The 18,399-nt window shown below is 53.0% G+C and overlaps 1 protein-coding gene across 3 annotated transcripts in view; it reads right to left on the reverse strand.

Moving 5' to 3' along the window:
- The window catches only part of chd6 (chromodomain helicase DNA binding protein 6), a 61,152-nt gene extending 46,178 nt beyond the window's left edge, over nt 1–14,974 (reverse strand). For all 3 annotated transcript variants that reach the window (XM_030091351.1, XM_030091350.1, XM_030091349.1), the window contains exons 1-2: nt 14,831–14,974; nt 2,985–3,034 (exon numbers count right to left, since the gene is read on the reverse strand). In XM_030091351.1, coding sequence (XP_029947211.1) covers nt 2,985–3,014 — 30 coding nt within the window. In that variant the 5' untranslated portion in view covers nt 3,015–3,034; nt 14,831–14,974. The remainder of the gene's footprint in view (nt 1–2,984; nt 3,035–14,830) is intronic.
- Nucleotides 14,975–18,399: the final 3,425 nt, after the last annotated feature.

Here is an 18,399-nt window from a genome sequence, read left to right on the forward strand (position 1 = left end):
ATGTCGATTTTCAGAGTGCAAATAAACATATAAAGCGCCTGGTTTCAGGACATGTTCTGGTCTCTATCACTAGTTTCTAGAACCTGCTGCTTCACCAGACTCTGGTTTTCACATAAATCATCTGTTGATTTTATATTACAAGTTAAAGTTTTGCATAAATGGCCCTATCACAGCGCCTCCTGTCCCCGTGATGTGGTCACGTGACGGGCTGGACCAATCACATTTACATCCGGTTTCAAATATTCAATATGGAGACGTCCTGCTGGACTCGCTGAATTCTTCAGAACGGCGGTTGGGAACTCTGTGGGTGACGTCACGAAAGGTCTGTCCATTTATATACAATCTATGGTATACACTCACTGTAACTGTCGATAGCCGACGTTCGCCAGAACGACTACATGTTTCAGTCATGTATTGGTCACAAGTTAAAGGTGCTGTAAGCAGGATTACCTTCGCAAGATGGCGATTTGACCCATCCAAGATGGCGATTTGAAACCCGGAGTCGTGCCCACCTCGGGGTGCCGAGCGGGGCCGGCAGTGTCGCTGCCGCCTGCGCCGGCGGGTTGATTCACCTATGACCTTTTCACGGCGGGCCTGGGGTCAAAGCCTTTTTTTAAGAACTGCAGTAGAAACAGACGGTGTCCTCCAGGGAGTGTTGATGATGTTATGTCCGATGAAGCAGGTAAATATGCGGGCCTGGACTTCCTCGTGTGCGTTCACAAGAAACAGAGCTTTAAAGCGGCGCCCCCTCGACCAATCAGGATAGAGCCTCAGGGGCTCTTCTGATTGGTCAAAGACACCTGGAGCGGTCGAGATTCCTTTTCAGCTCAGAACAGAGACAGATGGAAACGCTGCGCCCTCGCGGTCGAGCAATTATGCTACACTCCTAAAGGATTATCAATGGATACTCTAACATTTAATCCAAAGAAAACACAGAAAAATTAGCATTGACGAGCAAAATCCTGCCTACAGCACCTTTAACACAGGCACCAGTTAATTCGAAACATCGGCATGGAGCAGAGGTCACACTGAGACGTGGCGCTTGGCGGCGGCGCTCCGGCCAGGGGAGCAGCCGCTCCTTCAGCAGGTATCATGGAGATGTTGGGACATTATTTGAGCAGATATCAGCAGATAAAAACTCTGCTCGGCGCTGAGGACTGCTGCTGCAGAGAGGAAGACCTGGAAGTTCCTCGTGAGACTTTGTGCGCCTGTCACTGGACGCTGTATAATCCGCTTCACCAGGGTCCTGGTAAACCAGGATTCATCGTGGATGCTTTGTATGCTTGTACATCAATACACTCCGTTTAATACGATTGTTTACAATCGGATTGAAAAAACACCATGTAACCTGGGCCAATAATGTGTCGCGTGGGAAAGCTTGGGAAAGATGTTCTGGTACATTTGTGAGCTTTTGTTACTTTTTCCCCAATGTACCGAAAAACGTACCGAACCGTGACCCTTATACCGAGGTACGTACCGTACCGTGGCTTTTGTGTACTGTTACACTCCTTTTTTTTACCCTTTGTCTTTAGAGGCTGGTGAGTTCTATTTTCTTTATTTTTATTGCAAGCTGAAGTTAGTTTCTCATTGAGTGTATTTGCGGTTCTGAAGTATTTCATTTCCATTTATTTCACATTCAAAACTGTTTTCTAAGTAAATGGTCTGTGAACCATGCAAGCCAGACCAGTATTGAATTATAACTCCTACAGCCACTGGGTTTTGATTCCTTTGTTATTTATTTCATTGAGACGTTGCAGGCTGAAGTTGGTTTCTGATTGGTGCCTATTTGCAGTTCTGAAGTATAATTTCCATTTATTTCACGTTAAAACTGTTGTCTAACCAATGTTCTGTGAACCATGCAAGCAAGACCAGGATTGAATTATAATTCTGGCAGCCATTGGTTTTTGATTATTTTGGTATTTATTTCATTAAGACAACGCACTCTTTTTTTTTTTTTCAAAACATGATGAAGACACGCGGTGTGCGTCTTGACTGCCGCTGCTTTAAATGTAAGAGAAAACTCACGGTGTTAGCCTTTGTTTTGTTCGGGTTAAAATCTACATGGCTGCGTTGCAGTGAACTTTAATACAAGTTGCTCGTTGCTGGACAGCTGTGTGTCCGTGTGTCCGTGTTGCCCCCCCCCCCCGTCCATGTGATGACGTCATCACGACTCGTCGCCTCGACCTCGACTTTATTGACGGATAAGTTGACTTGAAAAAAACTGAAGTCGTTAATGCCCTACACGCAACCATAATCTGGTTTTAAGGTCCAGAACCCGTCCGGGAGGCTCTCAGGATGGAACCTCTTCAGGATTTCACCATAATTTAAATGAAATCCAGCGAGTATTTCAGTTTTCCTGCAGCAACAAAGAGCAACGAAGACATGAACGTAGAGCGAAATGACGACCTCTGAATCTGAACTGGAGGTTTTCTTTGGTAGAAACGTGGATGTCGGCCATGTTGGATGAAAATGACCTGATTCGTTTCAACTCTCAGTGTAAACCTGAATATTTTCAATAATGCAACGAGCTCCAGTTAGTTTCTACTATTTAAAGCATCGGTTCTGAGAGTCTCCTCAGATGAGAGAAGAAATCCAGAGCAGAGCGGGGAGGAGGGGGGTCTGCGGGGGGGCTCAGCTGGCTCTGGAACACAATCTCAGATGAAATCTGGCTGCTTTATCGACCAGAACACACCAATAAATGAACCACGGAACAGAGCGGGGAACCGGCTGCCTGAACCCAGTCAAGCCGTGGCCCGAGGGCCGCATGCGGGCCGTCAGACGGCCCCGATCGGCCCGGCAGGGATCAGCGAGAAGCTGCACGGCGGTAAGGTCAGTTGTTCACACGGCAACTTCTCTGATTCCGTCTCCATGGAAACGGGGGAATGTTCATGTTCTAGTGTAGTGCTCTCTGCAGTGTGTGTGTGTGTGTGTGTGTGTGTGTGTGCCCCACACTGAACGCAGACTGCTTCTGGGACGGAACCGACCTGCTGCTTGTCCTTCTTGATAATTTTCATCTTCTGTTCCTTCACTGCATCTGTGGACAGAGGAGAACGACTCCGTCAGTATGAGAGCAGACAGAACAGTTCAATGGCTCAGCACGGAGCGCAGGACGGGAGTCAGCTGGGGACATCCCACAGGAGAACCCATGGAGAACATGCAATCTCCACACAGAATGTTGCCCCATCAGATTTTAACATTTGGCCCAATTCACTGCAGGCTCTTCAAACAATGTTCTGGTTTTGCTCAAGCTGCAGTTTGCATGATCTCCCTGTGGAAGGAGGTTCACTGAATGGAATCAACAGTCAAGCCCCGTTTACACGTCTGTCAGCTGGAATCAGTGAAAACACACGACACCGATGCTTCTGCTTCAGGAAACTTATGTTTCCACGGCAACGCTTTGAAAACAGCGTCTTTTCCCACGGCAACGCTTTTAAAACAACGTATGTTTCCACGGCAACGCTTTGGACACCATGCAGTTCACATGGTGGTCCACCAGACGGTGCTGATGGTTGTCTTTATTATGAAACCACACACACACACCACACAGAGAAGAACACACACAACAACACACACAACAACACACACAACATAAACAACGGCGAACACGGAGAAAAATCCACACTGACAACGGAGAACGCAGACATCCGGATGGTCTGCAGCTCGTCCATCCAGGACGGACGACTCGTCACTCATCCAGCGGCGAAGGCAGAAGCTTCCAGTGACAAATACAACCGGTTGAAGGTGTTTATCGCCGCGACTCGAGCGGCTTCGTGACTCAACACGGCGTCACACACTTCAAACATCTGTGCTCAGAAAATCTAAACCGGTGATGTGGCGATTCGTCACCGGGCGACGTTACCGGCTCGGCAGGGAGTCCCGAGGAATTCAGACTCTTTTAAAAATAAGAAGAAGAGCGGAGAGTGTGAGAGCGGAGGAGGAAATCTCTCTGAACGCTCGGCGCCGGCGATCAGCCGACCTCTGAGTTTCTGAATCAAACCACCGGGCAGGAAGCCCGCGTGAAGGAGCCGTCAACGAAGTGTGGCATCGAACATACGGCCCAACGCCGGGGCAGGAGACCGACTTTCACAGCTCGCTACACACTCAGGGGAGGGGGGGGGGTAGCGAAGCCCTCATGCTACGTAGCATTAGCATAAAGGCCGTACAGGTACTGAGGACACGCCCCCTTCCCCTCAGGTGTTCCTGGTGCCCCCCCAGCAGAGCAAACCACTGGTCAACATGTCGTCACCATGAGCTCAGCCCCCCAGGTCCAGAGATATGAGGCCCGCCGCCATTTAGACCGGGTCACTTTCCCTGGTTTGGTGGGAAGTCGGCGAGACGCCGCCGTTCTAGAGAAGAGCAGGACCTCCAGAGGTCAAGCTGCTGTTTGACCTCTGGAACGGTCTGCTGAAGGGTCTGGCCTCGGCTGTGTAAATGGTCCGGTCCGGTCCAGTCCGGTCCGACCCCGTGTGTGTGTGTGTGTGTGTGTGTGTGTGTGTGTGTGTGTGTGTGTGTGTGTGTGTGGGGGGGGGGGGGGTTTCCTCCTCTAACGACGCTGAAGCCGCTCTGACTGATCAGACTGTTCGACTCCAGGATTCCTTTAAATTGTGACGAGTCACAACTGGTCTCTCCGGTCCTGAAGACGCCCCGCCCACCCCACCCACCCCACCCCCACCCCCCACCCCCCCAGACTCTCCAGGCACCCTCCAAACAGGTTCGACGGAGGGAGAGCCGCCGGTTGGAGAACGCTGCCTCAAAGGCAAACAGCAGCGCGGTGAGGTCAGACCTGAAGATCCTGAAAGGTCCTGAACGGCGGCAGGATGCTGGTCCGACTCCCGCCTCCCTTCCAGACTGAGGTCCAGGAGGCTGGAGGAGAACGCTTCTGCCTCAGAACGCTGGACTCGGCTCGACTCTGCACGTCTGTCCATCAAACCCAGCAGTGTGGACGGGAGTTCAGGCAGGAAGCAGGGGCTGAACCCCGGGCTCCACCCTCACGTGGTCTAAAGACTGACGGACAAACTGACGGACACAACGGGAAGCCTGGGACGCACTGGGGAGGCGCTTCAATGAAAACTGGGTCTGATCCCCAGGTCTGCATGTTCTACCTGTGCATGCATTTTCTGTGGGTGCTCTGGTTTGAGGGTGTGTGTGTGTGTGTGTGTGTGTGTGTGTGTGTGTGTGTGTGTGTGTGTGTGTGTGTCGGGGGTGTAACCTGCCTTCGCCCAGAGTCAGCTGGCTCTGTTTAACTTGAATGAAAGACAAATGAAGGTCAGATAAAAACAAACGCCAGCAGACACGAGGTGAGGCTGAGCACGGCGGCTGATTGGCTCAAACGGCTTCCAGTAAACGAGGCGATTCTACTCTGTTCTATTCCGCAGGACTCGAACCGTGGACTCAGCGTCTCTGAGTTTGAACCGGCGCTGGAAGAGGAAGAGGAGGAGGAGGAGGAGGAGGAACTCCTCCAGCGCTCGGCACATGCTGCGAGTTACACCTCCACCCTCCGGGCGGAACAAATTCCTCACATACATTTCTTTCTCGGGGAAAAAGAAAAAGACGTGAGAAGAAAGAGGAGAGTCTGCAGACGGCTGGTCGTCCTGGAAGAGGGACAGAAGCGAGAGATGACGTCTTCACTGTCCACTCATCGTCCTAGTCCAGGGTTCTGAAAACTTCATGACCACAAGTCCAGCTGTTCTGGAGCCAGAAAGAACATTTAACCTTTAAAACGAGGCGAACACAGCTCAGGAAGCTTCACAGAGCTTTGATGCACAAACAACTAGATCTCATGGTGCATTGACGAGGTTAAAGTTCAGAATAATGAACATTGTTTCTACATTTAACCTATTTTTGCCACATGTGGCTCCAGAGCCGCAGGTTGAGCACCCCATCCGTAGTGGGTGGCGATGGTCCTGGATTCAAAAATCAAAGTTTCCTGTGTTCTGGTACCTGAACGCATCCCTGAGACTGAGGGACTGGAAGAGGAAGGATCTCCAAGACACTCAGCACAGCCTGCGTTTGGCTGCGGAACACACGGGCGATGAAACGGCGGCGGCAGCGCTCGCCACCTGCCTCGCCGCTCCGCTCAGGATAACTGCAGCATCTGCAGAGACGTTTACACTTAATCCCGACAACAAACACCGAACACCGCGGCCCAATATGGCGCTTTAATTAGCAGCAAGGAGACAGACGGCGGCGATCGAGCCAATCCATTCGCCGCGCTGCACCTGCGGCGAGGACGAAGCGCCGGAGCGAAGAGACGCTTCAGGAGGAATCTGGTGCCTCGGTTCGTGCTCAAAGTTCAGAACTGCAGCGAAACGGAACCAGGAGACGGTTCGTCTCCACTTCCATCCACAGCGCTCTTCAAACCAGCTCCTTCAAAGTCTGTTTTTGTTTCTGACTCCCTAAAACCTGTCATGCAGTCACAGAGCTGAGAGGTCAGAGGTCACGCCTGCTCTCCCGCTCAGACGGACGTCTGCAGGCCGGCCTCGGCGCCGACATCCTCCACCCTGATCCGACGGCGAGGGAGGAGGAAACATGCTTCACCTCCCTGAGAGGAGTTCAGGCTGAAACAAACCCCCTGCAGACCCCCGTCTGAAGCCCCTCCAAACCCCCTCTGACCGCCCTCCAGAGCCCCCTACGACCCCCCCCCCCCCCTCCAAACCCCCTCTGACTGCCCTCCAGAGCCCCCTACGACCCCCCCCCTCCAAACCCCCTCTGACTGCCCTCCAGAGCCCCCTACGACCCCCCCCCCTCCAAACCCCCTCTGACTGCCCTCCAGAGCCCCCTATGACCCCCCCTCCACAGAACTCTGCATCCACCTGACACTCCTCCAGCAGCACCTGTTCAGCACAACACAAGTCTGCAGGACCAGGAGGGCTGTGATTGGTCCTCTACTAAGTCATGGACCAGGAGGGCTGTGATTGGTCCTCTACTAAGTCATGGACCAGGAGGGCTGTGATTGGTCCTCTACTACGTCATGGACCAGGAGGGCTGGGATTGGTCCCGTTCTTCATCTCTGCACATGGTCCAGAACCAGATGAAGGTCTTGTAAATCTGCACTTCACTGGATAAGCTGTTGAATTCCAGAGTGAACGAAACACGGCGCCCAGGGGGCGGAGCTACAAACATCTGGCTTCAATAGAGAACAAAAGGTTTCAGACATCTCCAGGAAGCTAGCCGGCAACTCGCCGCTACGGTCCGCTAGCTCCACCCAAAGCTAAACGTCAGTCTGTCCGTCGTTGTGCCAAATTGTTTTGACCAGAAAATAAAGACGACCGTTTCACGTGATTTCGGTGACGGTTAGTTGATTTCAATGTGGTGAACTACTTCACTGCTCCTTCAACCGCGACGCAGAACGTCCACAGTGAAGAGAAGAGCCGCTGCCGGAGTGCCGTAGAGCCGTCAATGCAGCCACCCCAACCAGGTGGGGTAAAGACAACAGAACGTGGTTCCGGACTTCATGCAGCGACAGACCCGGCTGAGAGTTTAGGGGAGCGATATGGGGAACGGGGAACTTCGAGGTCTCGGTCAACTTTCAGTCCACTTCCTCTGAAACACAGAAACACTTCCACTCTCAGCTGATCCTCATTTATTTTTCACACCGAAAACAATCACAATAAAGGACGAGTCGAACTTCTAAAACTCAGAGAGATTGAAAAGAATCCCAACTATTTTCAGCAATCAGATGTTTTAAACACTCTTTAAAATGAGAGTCTTTGATGCACTCGTTATTAAACGTAGGGTCGGCGGGGGTTTCAGTCTGGATCAGCAGGAAACTGGATCCAAACAAAGTTCAGGACTGAAAACTTCACAGGATGGGATTAACATGATACCTTCTGAATCCAACTGCACCGTCAATCTGCACAGAAAAGAAGCAAATAACCAGAAACGTGGAAGTTTGTGACTCTTTAATGTGATTAATTCCATAACTGCAGCCGGTAGTGTAACAAAACACCAGGAAATAAAGGTGAAGCTGCTGTGCCGTTCGCTTCACGGATGAAATCACCGCTACATTCATTCATCCGGGATAAAACCGCAGCTCTGTCCGTCGTGGGAAAATCGTACTGCGTTACAGGAAAGAGACGGCGTTACCGGCCGTCCTCCGTTCAGAATAACGACGTTATCGGCTGGAAAACGGCGCTCAGCACAACGGCTCTCCACAGCGCCGCCGCCGAGGAGAACGCCGGCTGGAGACTCACTGCGACGCCGCCATGCGGCCTCAACGTAATTACCGATGAAATAAAAGTGCAAGTGAAGGAAAACGGCAGCGTAAAGCGGAGGAGGGGAAGGAAGACGGCGATGAAAGCCGGAGCGGCGGCACGTGGGGGATTCCTGGCTCTCCGGCGAGTCGTTTCAACCCGTCAGCCGAGAATCCTGACAGCAGAGCAGATGAAACCGCTCGGCGACTCGCTCTGGATTCGCAGCTTTACGTGACGGCGAACGCAAAAAACACGGCGGCGTTCATGAAGAGGCCACGTTGCAAATGCAGGCCGACGTCTGCAGACAAAGTCGAAGACAGGAAACTTCAGAGGACACCAGAGGAGGCTGAAGTGTCTCCGCGGAACGTTCCACAGCGGTCCTGATGATCAGTGTTCCTGAAACGACCTGAACCATCCTCTGCTTTCACTAACGGCAGCGTCGCTGCTGACGAGCTGCATCAACCTGGCAACTGTTTCAACCAAACTCCTCCTTGAAAAAAAATATTACAAAGCGTCTGGTTACCATGGCAACGGCCGGGGGTCACGTGATCAGCGCTGAGGGGAAAAGTAGGGAGCTGCGAGTCCGAATCCCAACGGATTCAGGCTCTAGAAAGTCCACTATGTAGTCCAGCTCTATAGGGACTGAGGGGTCAGGGGTCAGTGTGGACATTCAAACACAGTCTGAGAGTCCTTTACTTCCATTGATCACACCTGGACCTCCGTCCAGCCTGGACCTCCGTCCAGCCTGGAACCCCCCCCCCCCCCCCCGTCCAGCCTGGACCCTCCCTCCGTCCCGTCGCCTGGACGGTGAGATGAAAGGCTGTGCCGACGGCACTGAGCTCTTCTCCGTCACATTTTCTCTTTTTTAGTCAAAAGACGGTGAAACGGGACATTTTGGACAGGTTGTCCCTGTGAGGACCACTGATGGACAGACAGTCTGAATCGCTGTCATGAAGGCAGGCGGACGATGTTTACTGATGGTGGACTGCTGGAAGTCCACAGAAGACTGGCTGAACGGAACTACACTGTGTCCACTGTCTCCACTGTCTGTCCACTGTGTCCACTATGTCTCCACTGTGTCCACTGGGTGAAGCACAAAGCGACCTTCTTCCAAAAAAAAATCAAGGTGAGTTTTAAACAAGAAAGAAAACGGCGGCTCCTATGAACTCTGGGTAATTTATCAGTTAACAGATTTCACTTGATTGAAAGGACTAATATTTTCCTGTCGATGGCCACAGAGCGCAGAAACAAAACATTTTTTTAAAAAGGATCAAACACAAAGAAGCTGCTGGGAAACGGAAGCAGTATTCTAATAAAACACACGAGACAGAACTCGGGGCTGGAACCAGAACCAGCTGGTCCCCCTGACGGGACGGTCACCCGAAGACCGAATCATGGAGGCTTCCTGCCTGTCGGAGGAACACGGCCTCCGATCAGGATCAGGACACAGCCAGCCTGACGCTGGTCTCAGGACCTGGACCTGGACCTGGACCTGGACCTGGACCTGAGGCAGTCGGTCCTCCTCCCATCAGAACACAGGCTCGGGGGCTGACCCGGTTCCTCGGCCGTTCTGGTTCTCAGAAGGTGTTGAGGTGGATCCAGAAGATCACTGAGCCCTGATCGCCGGTCCCTCACTCTAAACAGATCACCAGGACCACCAGGACCGCCTGGATCACACCCAGACCTGGGTCCGGTGTTGGAGCGAGTCCTCGCACCATGAAGGCTCCCTGGTAGAACCCTTCTGGACCATCAGTTCAGTCTGATTTCCACTTTGGTTTCTCAGGATCATAAAAACAATCGAAGAAAACAGATCAACGTGCCGACCGATCCGATCTGCTGCGCGCGATCGATGCGGCGCTGGAGGTGCAGCAGATCGCCGCCGGCGGGCGTTCAGCACCGCGGTGCATTCACTGCTCCTACTCGTCTCTAGGCCTGGGCGGGAAATCGGTTTGATCGATTAATTTGAGTCTTTTGTTGCAGAAGATTTAAATAATAAATTCGATTTTGCACTCCTCCGCGTGTGTAGAGGTGTATGAATTCCGTTTTATTTTTTCCCAAATTCCGTTTTTTCCGTTTTAATATTTCTGAATTTGGTATTTTGCTTTTTATGCTCATTTTTACCATAGAAAAGTGTCTGGTAAGTGGAAATGAATAAATGTCCACAATTTAAAAGGACATAACAGACCATTTAATGTTTAAAGTGCTGCAACAAAGAAATACTTTTAACTTTAAAGAGAGATAATGAATAATAATGTAAATAATAATAAACACTCCACCGTGGCATGCGTCTTTGCGAGTCCAGTCGATGGTACGTTGACAGCATTTATAAAAAAGCTTTTCCCTTGAGGCATAAAAGTCCGTGTCCTGTTCTGCTCTCTATTTAGCGCTTAGCGTGGAGTTTCCTAACTTTTTTGAATGTGTGAGAGGGGAGGGAGCAGCTCGCTTGGACATGGTGTTGTTGTTGTGTTAGCATTAGCATTAGCATGTTAGGGGCATTGTTTAAGTGACGTACACGTGGCAGCAGCTCGGGCGGTCCCCCCGGACGTTTGCTTTGCACTATAAGGTTCCATTTTCTCCCGAAAACTGAATTTCAGGCCAGATTAGGGCCAATTCTGCAATATTCCGCGTTTTATTCCAATTCCGTTTTTATTGGTCATTTCCGCGATTCCGTCCGGGATTCTGTTACCACGGATTTCATATGGCTCTACGTATGGAGCACCTTTTGTCCCACGGGAGCTTCCATAGCTTTCCCCCGACCCCTCCCCCATGTTTCCGTCATGCGCACGCGTCGCACATTAGCAACGTGGCTAACGAGAGCGAGAGGTCTGAGAAAGCAGTAGCATCGTCAGTGGTTTGGAACTGGGTTGGGTTTGCGGCGACAGACGTGCAACAAGTGAACGATCGCTGCGAAGTGTGTCTGATTCTGTGATGAGAGAATTCCCTGTTCAAGTTTTTGAAAATGGTGCAGCTTTCAATGTGAATGTAACTACAAAGAGTATCTGAGAAAAGAAAAGTACAGCTGGCACTTTAATTCCAATACGGGTTACTTTAGTTTAGTATTTGTTAAATAAAAGCAAAACTTGGTGTGAATTCTCTCTGTCCTTTGTACTTGTTTTTTTTTCACAAAAATCGGAAAAAATCGTGATTCGAATTTTTTGTGAAAAAAATCAGAGATTGTATTTTCAGTCCAAATCGCCCAGGCCTCCTAGTTTCATCTGTTTTGTTACTTATTTGTTTCTTCTTCTTTTAAATTGTGGCTCAATAAAAACTCAAGTTGTGAAACCAAAAACCAATAACCGTGTTCATTAATCCTCATTTCAACGTCAATCAAAATAACGGATTATTATTTTGGCCTGAATAGTTTTTATACCAGTGGAACCAGCACGCTACATGCTACATGCTAAAGAGCTCCAGGCTCACACCAGTGATGCTACATGCTAAAGCGGGTTCCGTCCCTCGGTCCACAGCTGGACAGTGCAGAGGTGGTTCGATATTCTTATTTTAAAAAGTGGTCTCGGGGCGTCCTGACCCTTGACCCCATGGTCTCGCCATCACTCTTCTCAACCCCACCTGAACCCTCAGACGTCGCCCATTTGTTCTGTGTCTATCGTGAACTCTGACCCTGGACTGTTCCCTCGCTGTTCTCAGCGGTCCTGACTTCACTCTGGACCCTGGACCCGGGTTCTGAGGGGAGATCCAGCAGAACCTTCAAGTTCTGCACTCGCTGGTGAGGAATGACTCCAGAACAAACCCTGAGTGAAAACGGAGGAGGGAAACCTCTTCTTCCCAGTTTGTCTGAAATCAAAACGGGCGTCGGTTTGTGGAAATCACAGACGCGTCAGCATCCCTCCTGGTAACCAATCAGACGAGCCGTTTACGACGAGTCGTTTACTGCGGCGAAACCTTCAGCCGAAACATTGCCAGCCGCTAATTGAATTCAGCGTTTAACGGGAGGCGGCGGCTGATCGTGGTTTATTCAGGGACGCCCCCAGAGAGAAATCCCCCACAATGCAGCGGTGCTCTGACAGCAGGAAGCCGAGGGGGGTCGGAGAACCGTCAGCGTTCCGGTCCAGAGCGAGGCCCCGAGACCTGCTGGGACCCTCTGGTCAACATGAGGACCTTCAAAATAACTCTTAACAAACAAAGAGTGAATCACGAGAACCGAAAACACAGCGAGCTCCTGCAGGAAGATCCACGTCCACGGGGGGACCCTGGACCAGGTGAGGACCCCGGACCAGGTGAGGACCCCGGACCAGGTGAGGACCCCGGACCAGGTGAAGCTTCCACACTGATTCCAAACTCCTCCATAACACTCTGAGGTTTGGTGTTTTTCAATCCAGTTCCGGTGAGGACCGGGTTCATGGGCCGAACAGGACCTTCAACAGGTGGTTCTCCCTCATCTGTAACCTCCAACTACACCGAGAACAGAACAACAGCGAGCAGAAAGCCGGGGTCTGATAATCTGACTGTTGTCTGAAAACACAGCAGAACAGGTTTAAACACTGTTTAGAGCTGAAGGAACTCAGGAACCATCAGGAGAACAGAGAGAGAGAGAGAGAGAGAGAGACAGAGAGAGAGAGAGACAGAGACAGAGAGAGAGAGAGAGAACTGCATCTTCTCCATTAGTCGGCGCTCAGGACCCGTTTCCACGGCAACGCTTCACAAAAGTTTTGCAGCGTTTTGAAAACGACGCCCGTTCAGAGGTATTTCCCCCCTGTTTCCATGGAGACGAAGCCCTGGTGTTTCCAAAAGTTCCACCTTGAGAGCCTTTTTCAGAAAGCTGTGTCGTGGGCTGGAAGCGCCGGCGAGGCGTCAGAGGAAGAGTTTTGACTTTTCACTTGAAATCTGCTCAAACTCATCAGCCGATGTTATTAAAACCGAGAATTCTTTAAATTGTGAAAAACATTTATTTTGTCTGAAAGTTGCTCCATGAATAAAGCAGCAAGAATAAAAACCGTGTGATCTGGAACGCAGACGCTGTTACTCAAAACGTAAAGTTCTGAAGAACGGTTCCAGTCCAGCAGCAGTGACTGATAAACCGACGGAGGCTCGCCGTTTGGGATTAAATAAAAAGCTGCTTCTTAATATTCTGAAGGTTGACGGTTCCAAACCCAGAGCCAGAACCGAGTCCTCAGAGGATCCCATGCTGTGAGCGGAGTGACGGACTGGAGGCCGGGTTCAGGAGAGTCTGAGCAGCGGCTCGACCCGGACTCGTCATTCCAGACTCCGGAGGCTCCAGAGCTGCTGGGGTCAAAGGTCAACCTCAAACCTCCGGGTCCAGGTCCACTCCTCTAACCTCCAGGACACCACTGCTAACAACAGGGACGCCCCTCCAGGGCTGCACTGTGCAGCAGTGGAAAGTGCTCTCTTCTCACAGCAACAGGTGTGCGGTTCAAATCCCGGCTGGGCCTCTCTGTGAGGAGTTTGCACATTTTCCCTGCATACAGGTCGTCCAGTGTCCTCCCACTGTCCAACAACAAGCATGACACATGTCCCCGCGGTCTGAGAGCGGGGGTCAGCTCACCTGTCCAGGTGGACCTGGTCCCCACATGTCCCCTGTCCTCACATGTCCTCAGTCCTCACCTGACCAGAAAAACCTACCCAGTCCCCACCCGTCCCGGTCCTGACCCGTCCAGCTGGACCAGGATGGCTACATCAGAAAAACCAGGTCAGTTCCAGACAGACTCGTCCCCCCCGGGTCTCTCAGTCTCCAAAGTTCAGCAGACGAGTTTCAGGGTTTAGGAGGTCTGCAGAGTCGGTTCTGATCAGGCGGGAGGGGGGTGGGGGTGGGGGGGCACTGCCATGACCCCATCTCTCCCGAAACACACACCTGGCCGGGTGGAGGTGGAGGTGGAGGTGGAGGTGGGGGGCTGCTGAGACCCGTTCCGTCCCTGAACACCCCTGGGAGCTGGTCCCGGAGCCGTCAGGTCCTCAGGAGGTTCCACCCGGCGCTGCAGCCCGGAGCATCCTTTGTCTGCTGACCGGGTGGGGGTGGAGCACCTGGCCAGGTGGAAGCTGGAGACTCACTACATCCCATAATATCCCCCTGGACGGTGCTTCCGGCAGCAGGAGGCTGGGAGCGGGTCCGAGCCGGGGGTGCAGGTGGGGGTCTCGGCAGCCTTTGTTGGCCAGGGGTGGTGCACCTGGCCAGGTGGAGGAGGGACAGCACTCACACACCGCCTCAATCCATCCCATAATACTCCGCGGGGCAGCCTCCGGCAGCGGCAGGCTCGCGGCCCGCCTTTCTGGGGGGTCTGGGGGCTCCTGGAGGTTTTGGCTGGAACGAGGGCTAGCAGCCGCAGCAGCTAGCTCTGCTCGGCTAGCCGCAGCCCCGCAGCCCCGGACCCGCACCGGGAGGGGAGGCGGCCGCGAGGCCGCGGAGGAAAACAAGCTCCCGGGGAGCGACAGAACGAGCCGAGCCCCCCCACCCCCTCACCCGGCGCGGAGGAGGCGCCGCGGAGACACGGTGTCCCCGCCGCCGCTAGCAGCGGAGCTACCGGAGCTAGCTGCCTCCGCTAGCCCAGTAAAGTCACCGCATCGCGGGTGTAAATACATCAAAACGGCGCTGCGCTCGCACGTGCGGACAGCCCGTAAAAAGTCCCCGTCGGCGGACAAACCCTCCCCGGCTCCCCGCTCACCTGCCCCGGGCTCCGCTCGCCGCGCTCACCGGCCCGGCATCACCGGGCAGCCCGAAGAACGCTGGCGCTTCTTATTTCCAAGGACACAAAATCGCCATGACAGTTTAGAAAAATGCATAAAAAATTAGCAGGCGGGGGAGGGAGGGGAGAGCGGGGGGGCGGGGGGGAGGAGGCCGGGGGGAGGGAGGGGGGAGGCGGGGAGGCGGAGGAGGAGGGACCGGGAGGGACCGGGATCGCTTTAATCCACGGAAAGCCGGCGCCTCGCGGCGCTTCATTCAGCGCGCGCCGGTGTCCTGCTCCGGTTTGTCACCCGGTCCAAGTCTAGACGCCGCGCGCGCGCGCACGCACACGTCTCCCTCTCTCACGCGCGCGCGCACGCACGCACTGACAAAAGCTGGAGCCGCATCCAAAAAGTTAAAGGACGCTTCTTACCTAAAATGGCCACTGCGGCAGCCGGAGCGCTGCGCTCTTTCCTTTTTTCTTTCCTCTGTTTTCGCTCGCTGAAGTTTGGCGCCGCAGCCAGCCTAACCTCCGCTCCGCGGCGCGCGCTTTCCATTGGCTGCGGCCGTGCGCAGCTGGCTGCGTGCACGTTTCCATTGGCCCCGCAGCTGTCAAGCAAGGCGGCCGCGCGGCCCGGGTTTGTCTGAGAGCGAGCGGCACCACCATTGTGCATTGTGTGTGCGTGCGTGTGTGCGCGGCACGCGCGTGTCGGCTCGCTTCGGAAGGTGGAGGTGTTTGTGCGGGTGCGTGTGCGCTTACCGCAGGCGGGGGTCTCCTCTCCCGGCTGTCGCTGGAGGAAGCAGGGAAAGCAGAGGGGGGGTTCGGGCTTCACCCCCCCCGCCCGGCCAGCGCCGCCGCGGGGCTCCGTCTCCTCCGCTGCGCGTGCACCAATCACGAGCCGCTGCGCCGCTCCATCATCCCGGCTCCGGAGGCGGAAGACAGGACGGGGACGCTCCACGTCTTCTGCGGCTCCCGGATGTTCCGCCTGCTCCGCGGGACTCGAGGAGACCAGATGTGGGTCTGCAGGGTCTCGTCCGGTCCCGGGTCCTGCAGGATCCGCCCCCAGGCAGCAGGGACTTCATGGTGTACCTGAGCAGGACTCAGGGTTCTGCCAGCCTCAGGCGCTGCGGATCAGGAAGGTTCTGATTGGTTTTAGGAAATGCAGATGTTCTGAGGTGTTTCAGGTTTGAGCTGCAGGTCTCGACAGGGAACATGTTGGCCTGATCTGTACCAGATTACAGTTCTGTTCCTCTTTTTGAGCATTTTTTTTGAAGACAAATTTCAAATTTCTTTTGCATGCAGGTAGTTTTTCTTGAGTTTTCTTCTTTTAAAAACTCTAAACGTTTCTGTATTTTTAATCCGTTCTGTTTTTTCCCCATTTTAACGGTTTTAGCTTTTTATCCAAACTTCACTTGAACCTTCTTTTTGAATCCCTCTTCAGCCAAGAGAATCTTTTGTAAAAGTCCTGAAATGTTCATCAGGTTTCATGTTCATCAGGTTTCATGGAGCCGCCACAGAGAGACTGAAGAGCCACATGAGGCCCGGAAGCCGCAGGTTGAACACCCCTGCTTTATGCGGTCTTCTATTTGCTCCAGACGCTGACGGCTTCGTCCGGTCCCCTTCTGCTCACTTTTCTTGCTTCTTGATCCAAACATTTCCCAGAATGCTGTGTTCTCCTGACCTCCAGGAAAGGTCACGCTTCGCCCCACGAGGCGGTTCAGGGAGAAGAGCGAGGCGACGGAGTAAACCACTGCACCACCGAGCCGGACCCCGGTGAAGAAGCTGTTCTGGAAAAAAATGACCTAATTCCATGAAACTAAACTCAAAATCTTCTGTTATTTCATGACGGAAACAGCCACAGCGCCACTGCTGGCCAAACATGCTCACTACACCGTTTCCACGTTCCTGCTGTTTCCATGGAAACAGATGTCGTTTTCAAACCCTGCAGTGTGAACTCAAACTTCTGTTGAAGGAAAACACAAAGCGACGCGTTTTCACCTGAAGCAGGAGGAAACGTTCTGACGGTCGACGGTTGAATTCCAGGAAGCTCTGCTCATTGAGCATGTTGTGGAAAATGTTCCAGGATGAAGGAAGCGAACCGCAGGAGCGCGGAACCGAGTGCAACTTTTTAAAAGCGCCGAGGTGAAAAGCGGCACGGCGGCGGCAAACGAGCGTCCGGCACGCATAATGAGAGAGGCGGCTGTCGGCGTGTTTACCTCACTCTGTCAGGGTGGAGGGGGGGGGAGGTGGAGGAGGGGGGGAGGGATGGAGGTGGAGGGGGGAGGGGTGGAGGTGGAGGAGGGGGGGAGGGGGGAGGAGGGATGGAGGTGGGGGGGAGTGGAGGAGGGATGAGAGCGGTGCTGCATCATGTGAAACCTGGGCTGATGCTGAGGCTCAGGGAGGACGAGAATGAAACCAGCTGCTGTCTGATGTCATCCAACCATCATCCAACTGTCATCCAACCATCATCCATCCTTCATCCATCCATCCTTCCATTCCTCAATCTATCATCATCCATCCTCTTCTCTCAGTCTTCTCATCATCTGCTCTCCCTCCGTCATTATCAGCCGCTGGAGTTTGCATGTTCTCCCTGTGCACACTTCCTGCTCGTCAATCCAGAATGCAGAACCCAAACACCGGGACCAGACCAGACCAGACCAGACCAGCAGGACCACAGGAAGATGGTTCAGGTTCCAAGTCTTCAGTCTAAAGCTCTCAGCTCATCATGAAACTCCTGTCAACAAGAACAGTTTCAACACCTTCTCATCCGGGGTGGCAGCTTCTGAAAAACGACGTGTTCAAGGACTAAAACCCAGAAATTAAAGATGATGATCAGTGATCTGGACTGTGGGGGGTCAGTGATCTGGACTCTGGGGGGTCAGTGATCTGGACTCTGGGGGGGTCAGTGATCTGGACTCTGGGGGTCAGTGATCTGGACTCTGGGGGGTCAGTGATCTGGACTCTGGGGGGTCAGTCCTCTGTGGTTTTCCAGCAGGCTCCATTAAATCGGCTCCATGTTCAGACTGGAGTCATTTTATTGTGAAAATATCGGCGTTTCCTTCTGAACCAAAGAGAAGCTGGAATCAAAGCTTCTGATTGGTGGATTCCACACATGTGGCTCCTCAACAAAACCATGAATGGATGAATGAATGAATGAATGGATGGATGGATGGATGGATGGATGAATGGATGAACGTCATTCAGACATTTCTGTTCTTCAGGTCGGTGTTTCTGAGGAGAGACGTTCAGCCGAGGAGTTAAATTATTCTGCATCTGTTTCACCAACCCCTGCAATCCCAACACACACACACACACACACACACACACACACACACACACACACACACACACACACACACACACTCCCCATAGCCCCCCACCCCTCCTTCCTCCTACTCCTTCCTTCCTCCCGTCACTTGGCCCAGAGCCCAGAGAGAGAGAGAGGGAGAGAGAGAGGACAGAGAGAGAGAGAGAGAGAGAGAGAGCTGGATCTGCTAAAACCCTCTCAGGTTTGAAGCCAGATGTAAAACCTTTACCTCCTCTCAGTTCTGGTCTCCAGCGCCCGCCTC

Source organism: Salarias fasciatus, chromosome 5 (genome assembly GCF_902148845.1).
Source record: "Salarias fasciatus chromosome 5, fSalaFa1.1, whole genome shotgun sequence".
Classification (NCBI taxonomy): domain Eukaryota; kingdom Metazoa; phylum Chordata; class Actinopteri; order Blenniiformes; family Blenniidae; genus Salarias; species Salarias fasciatus.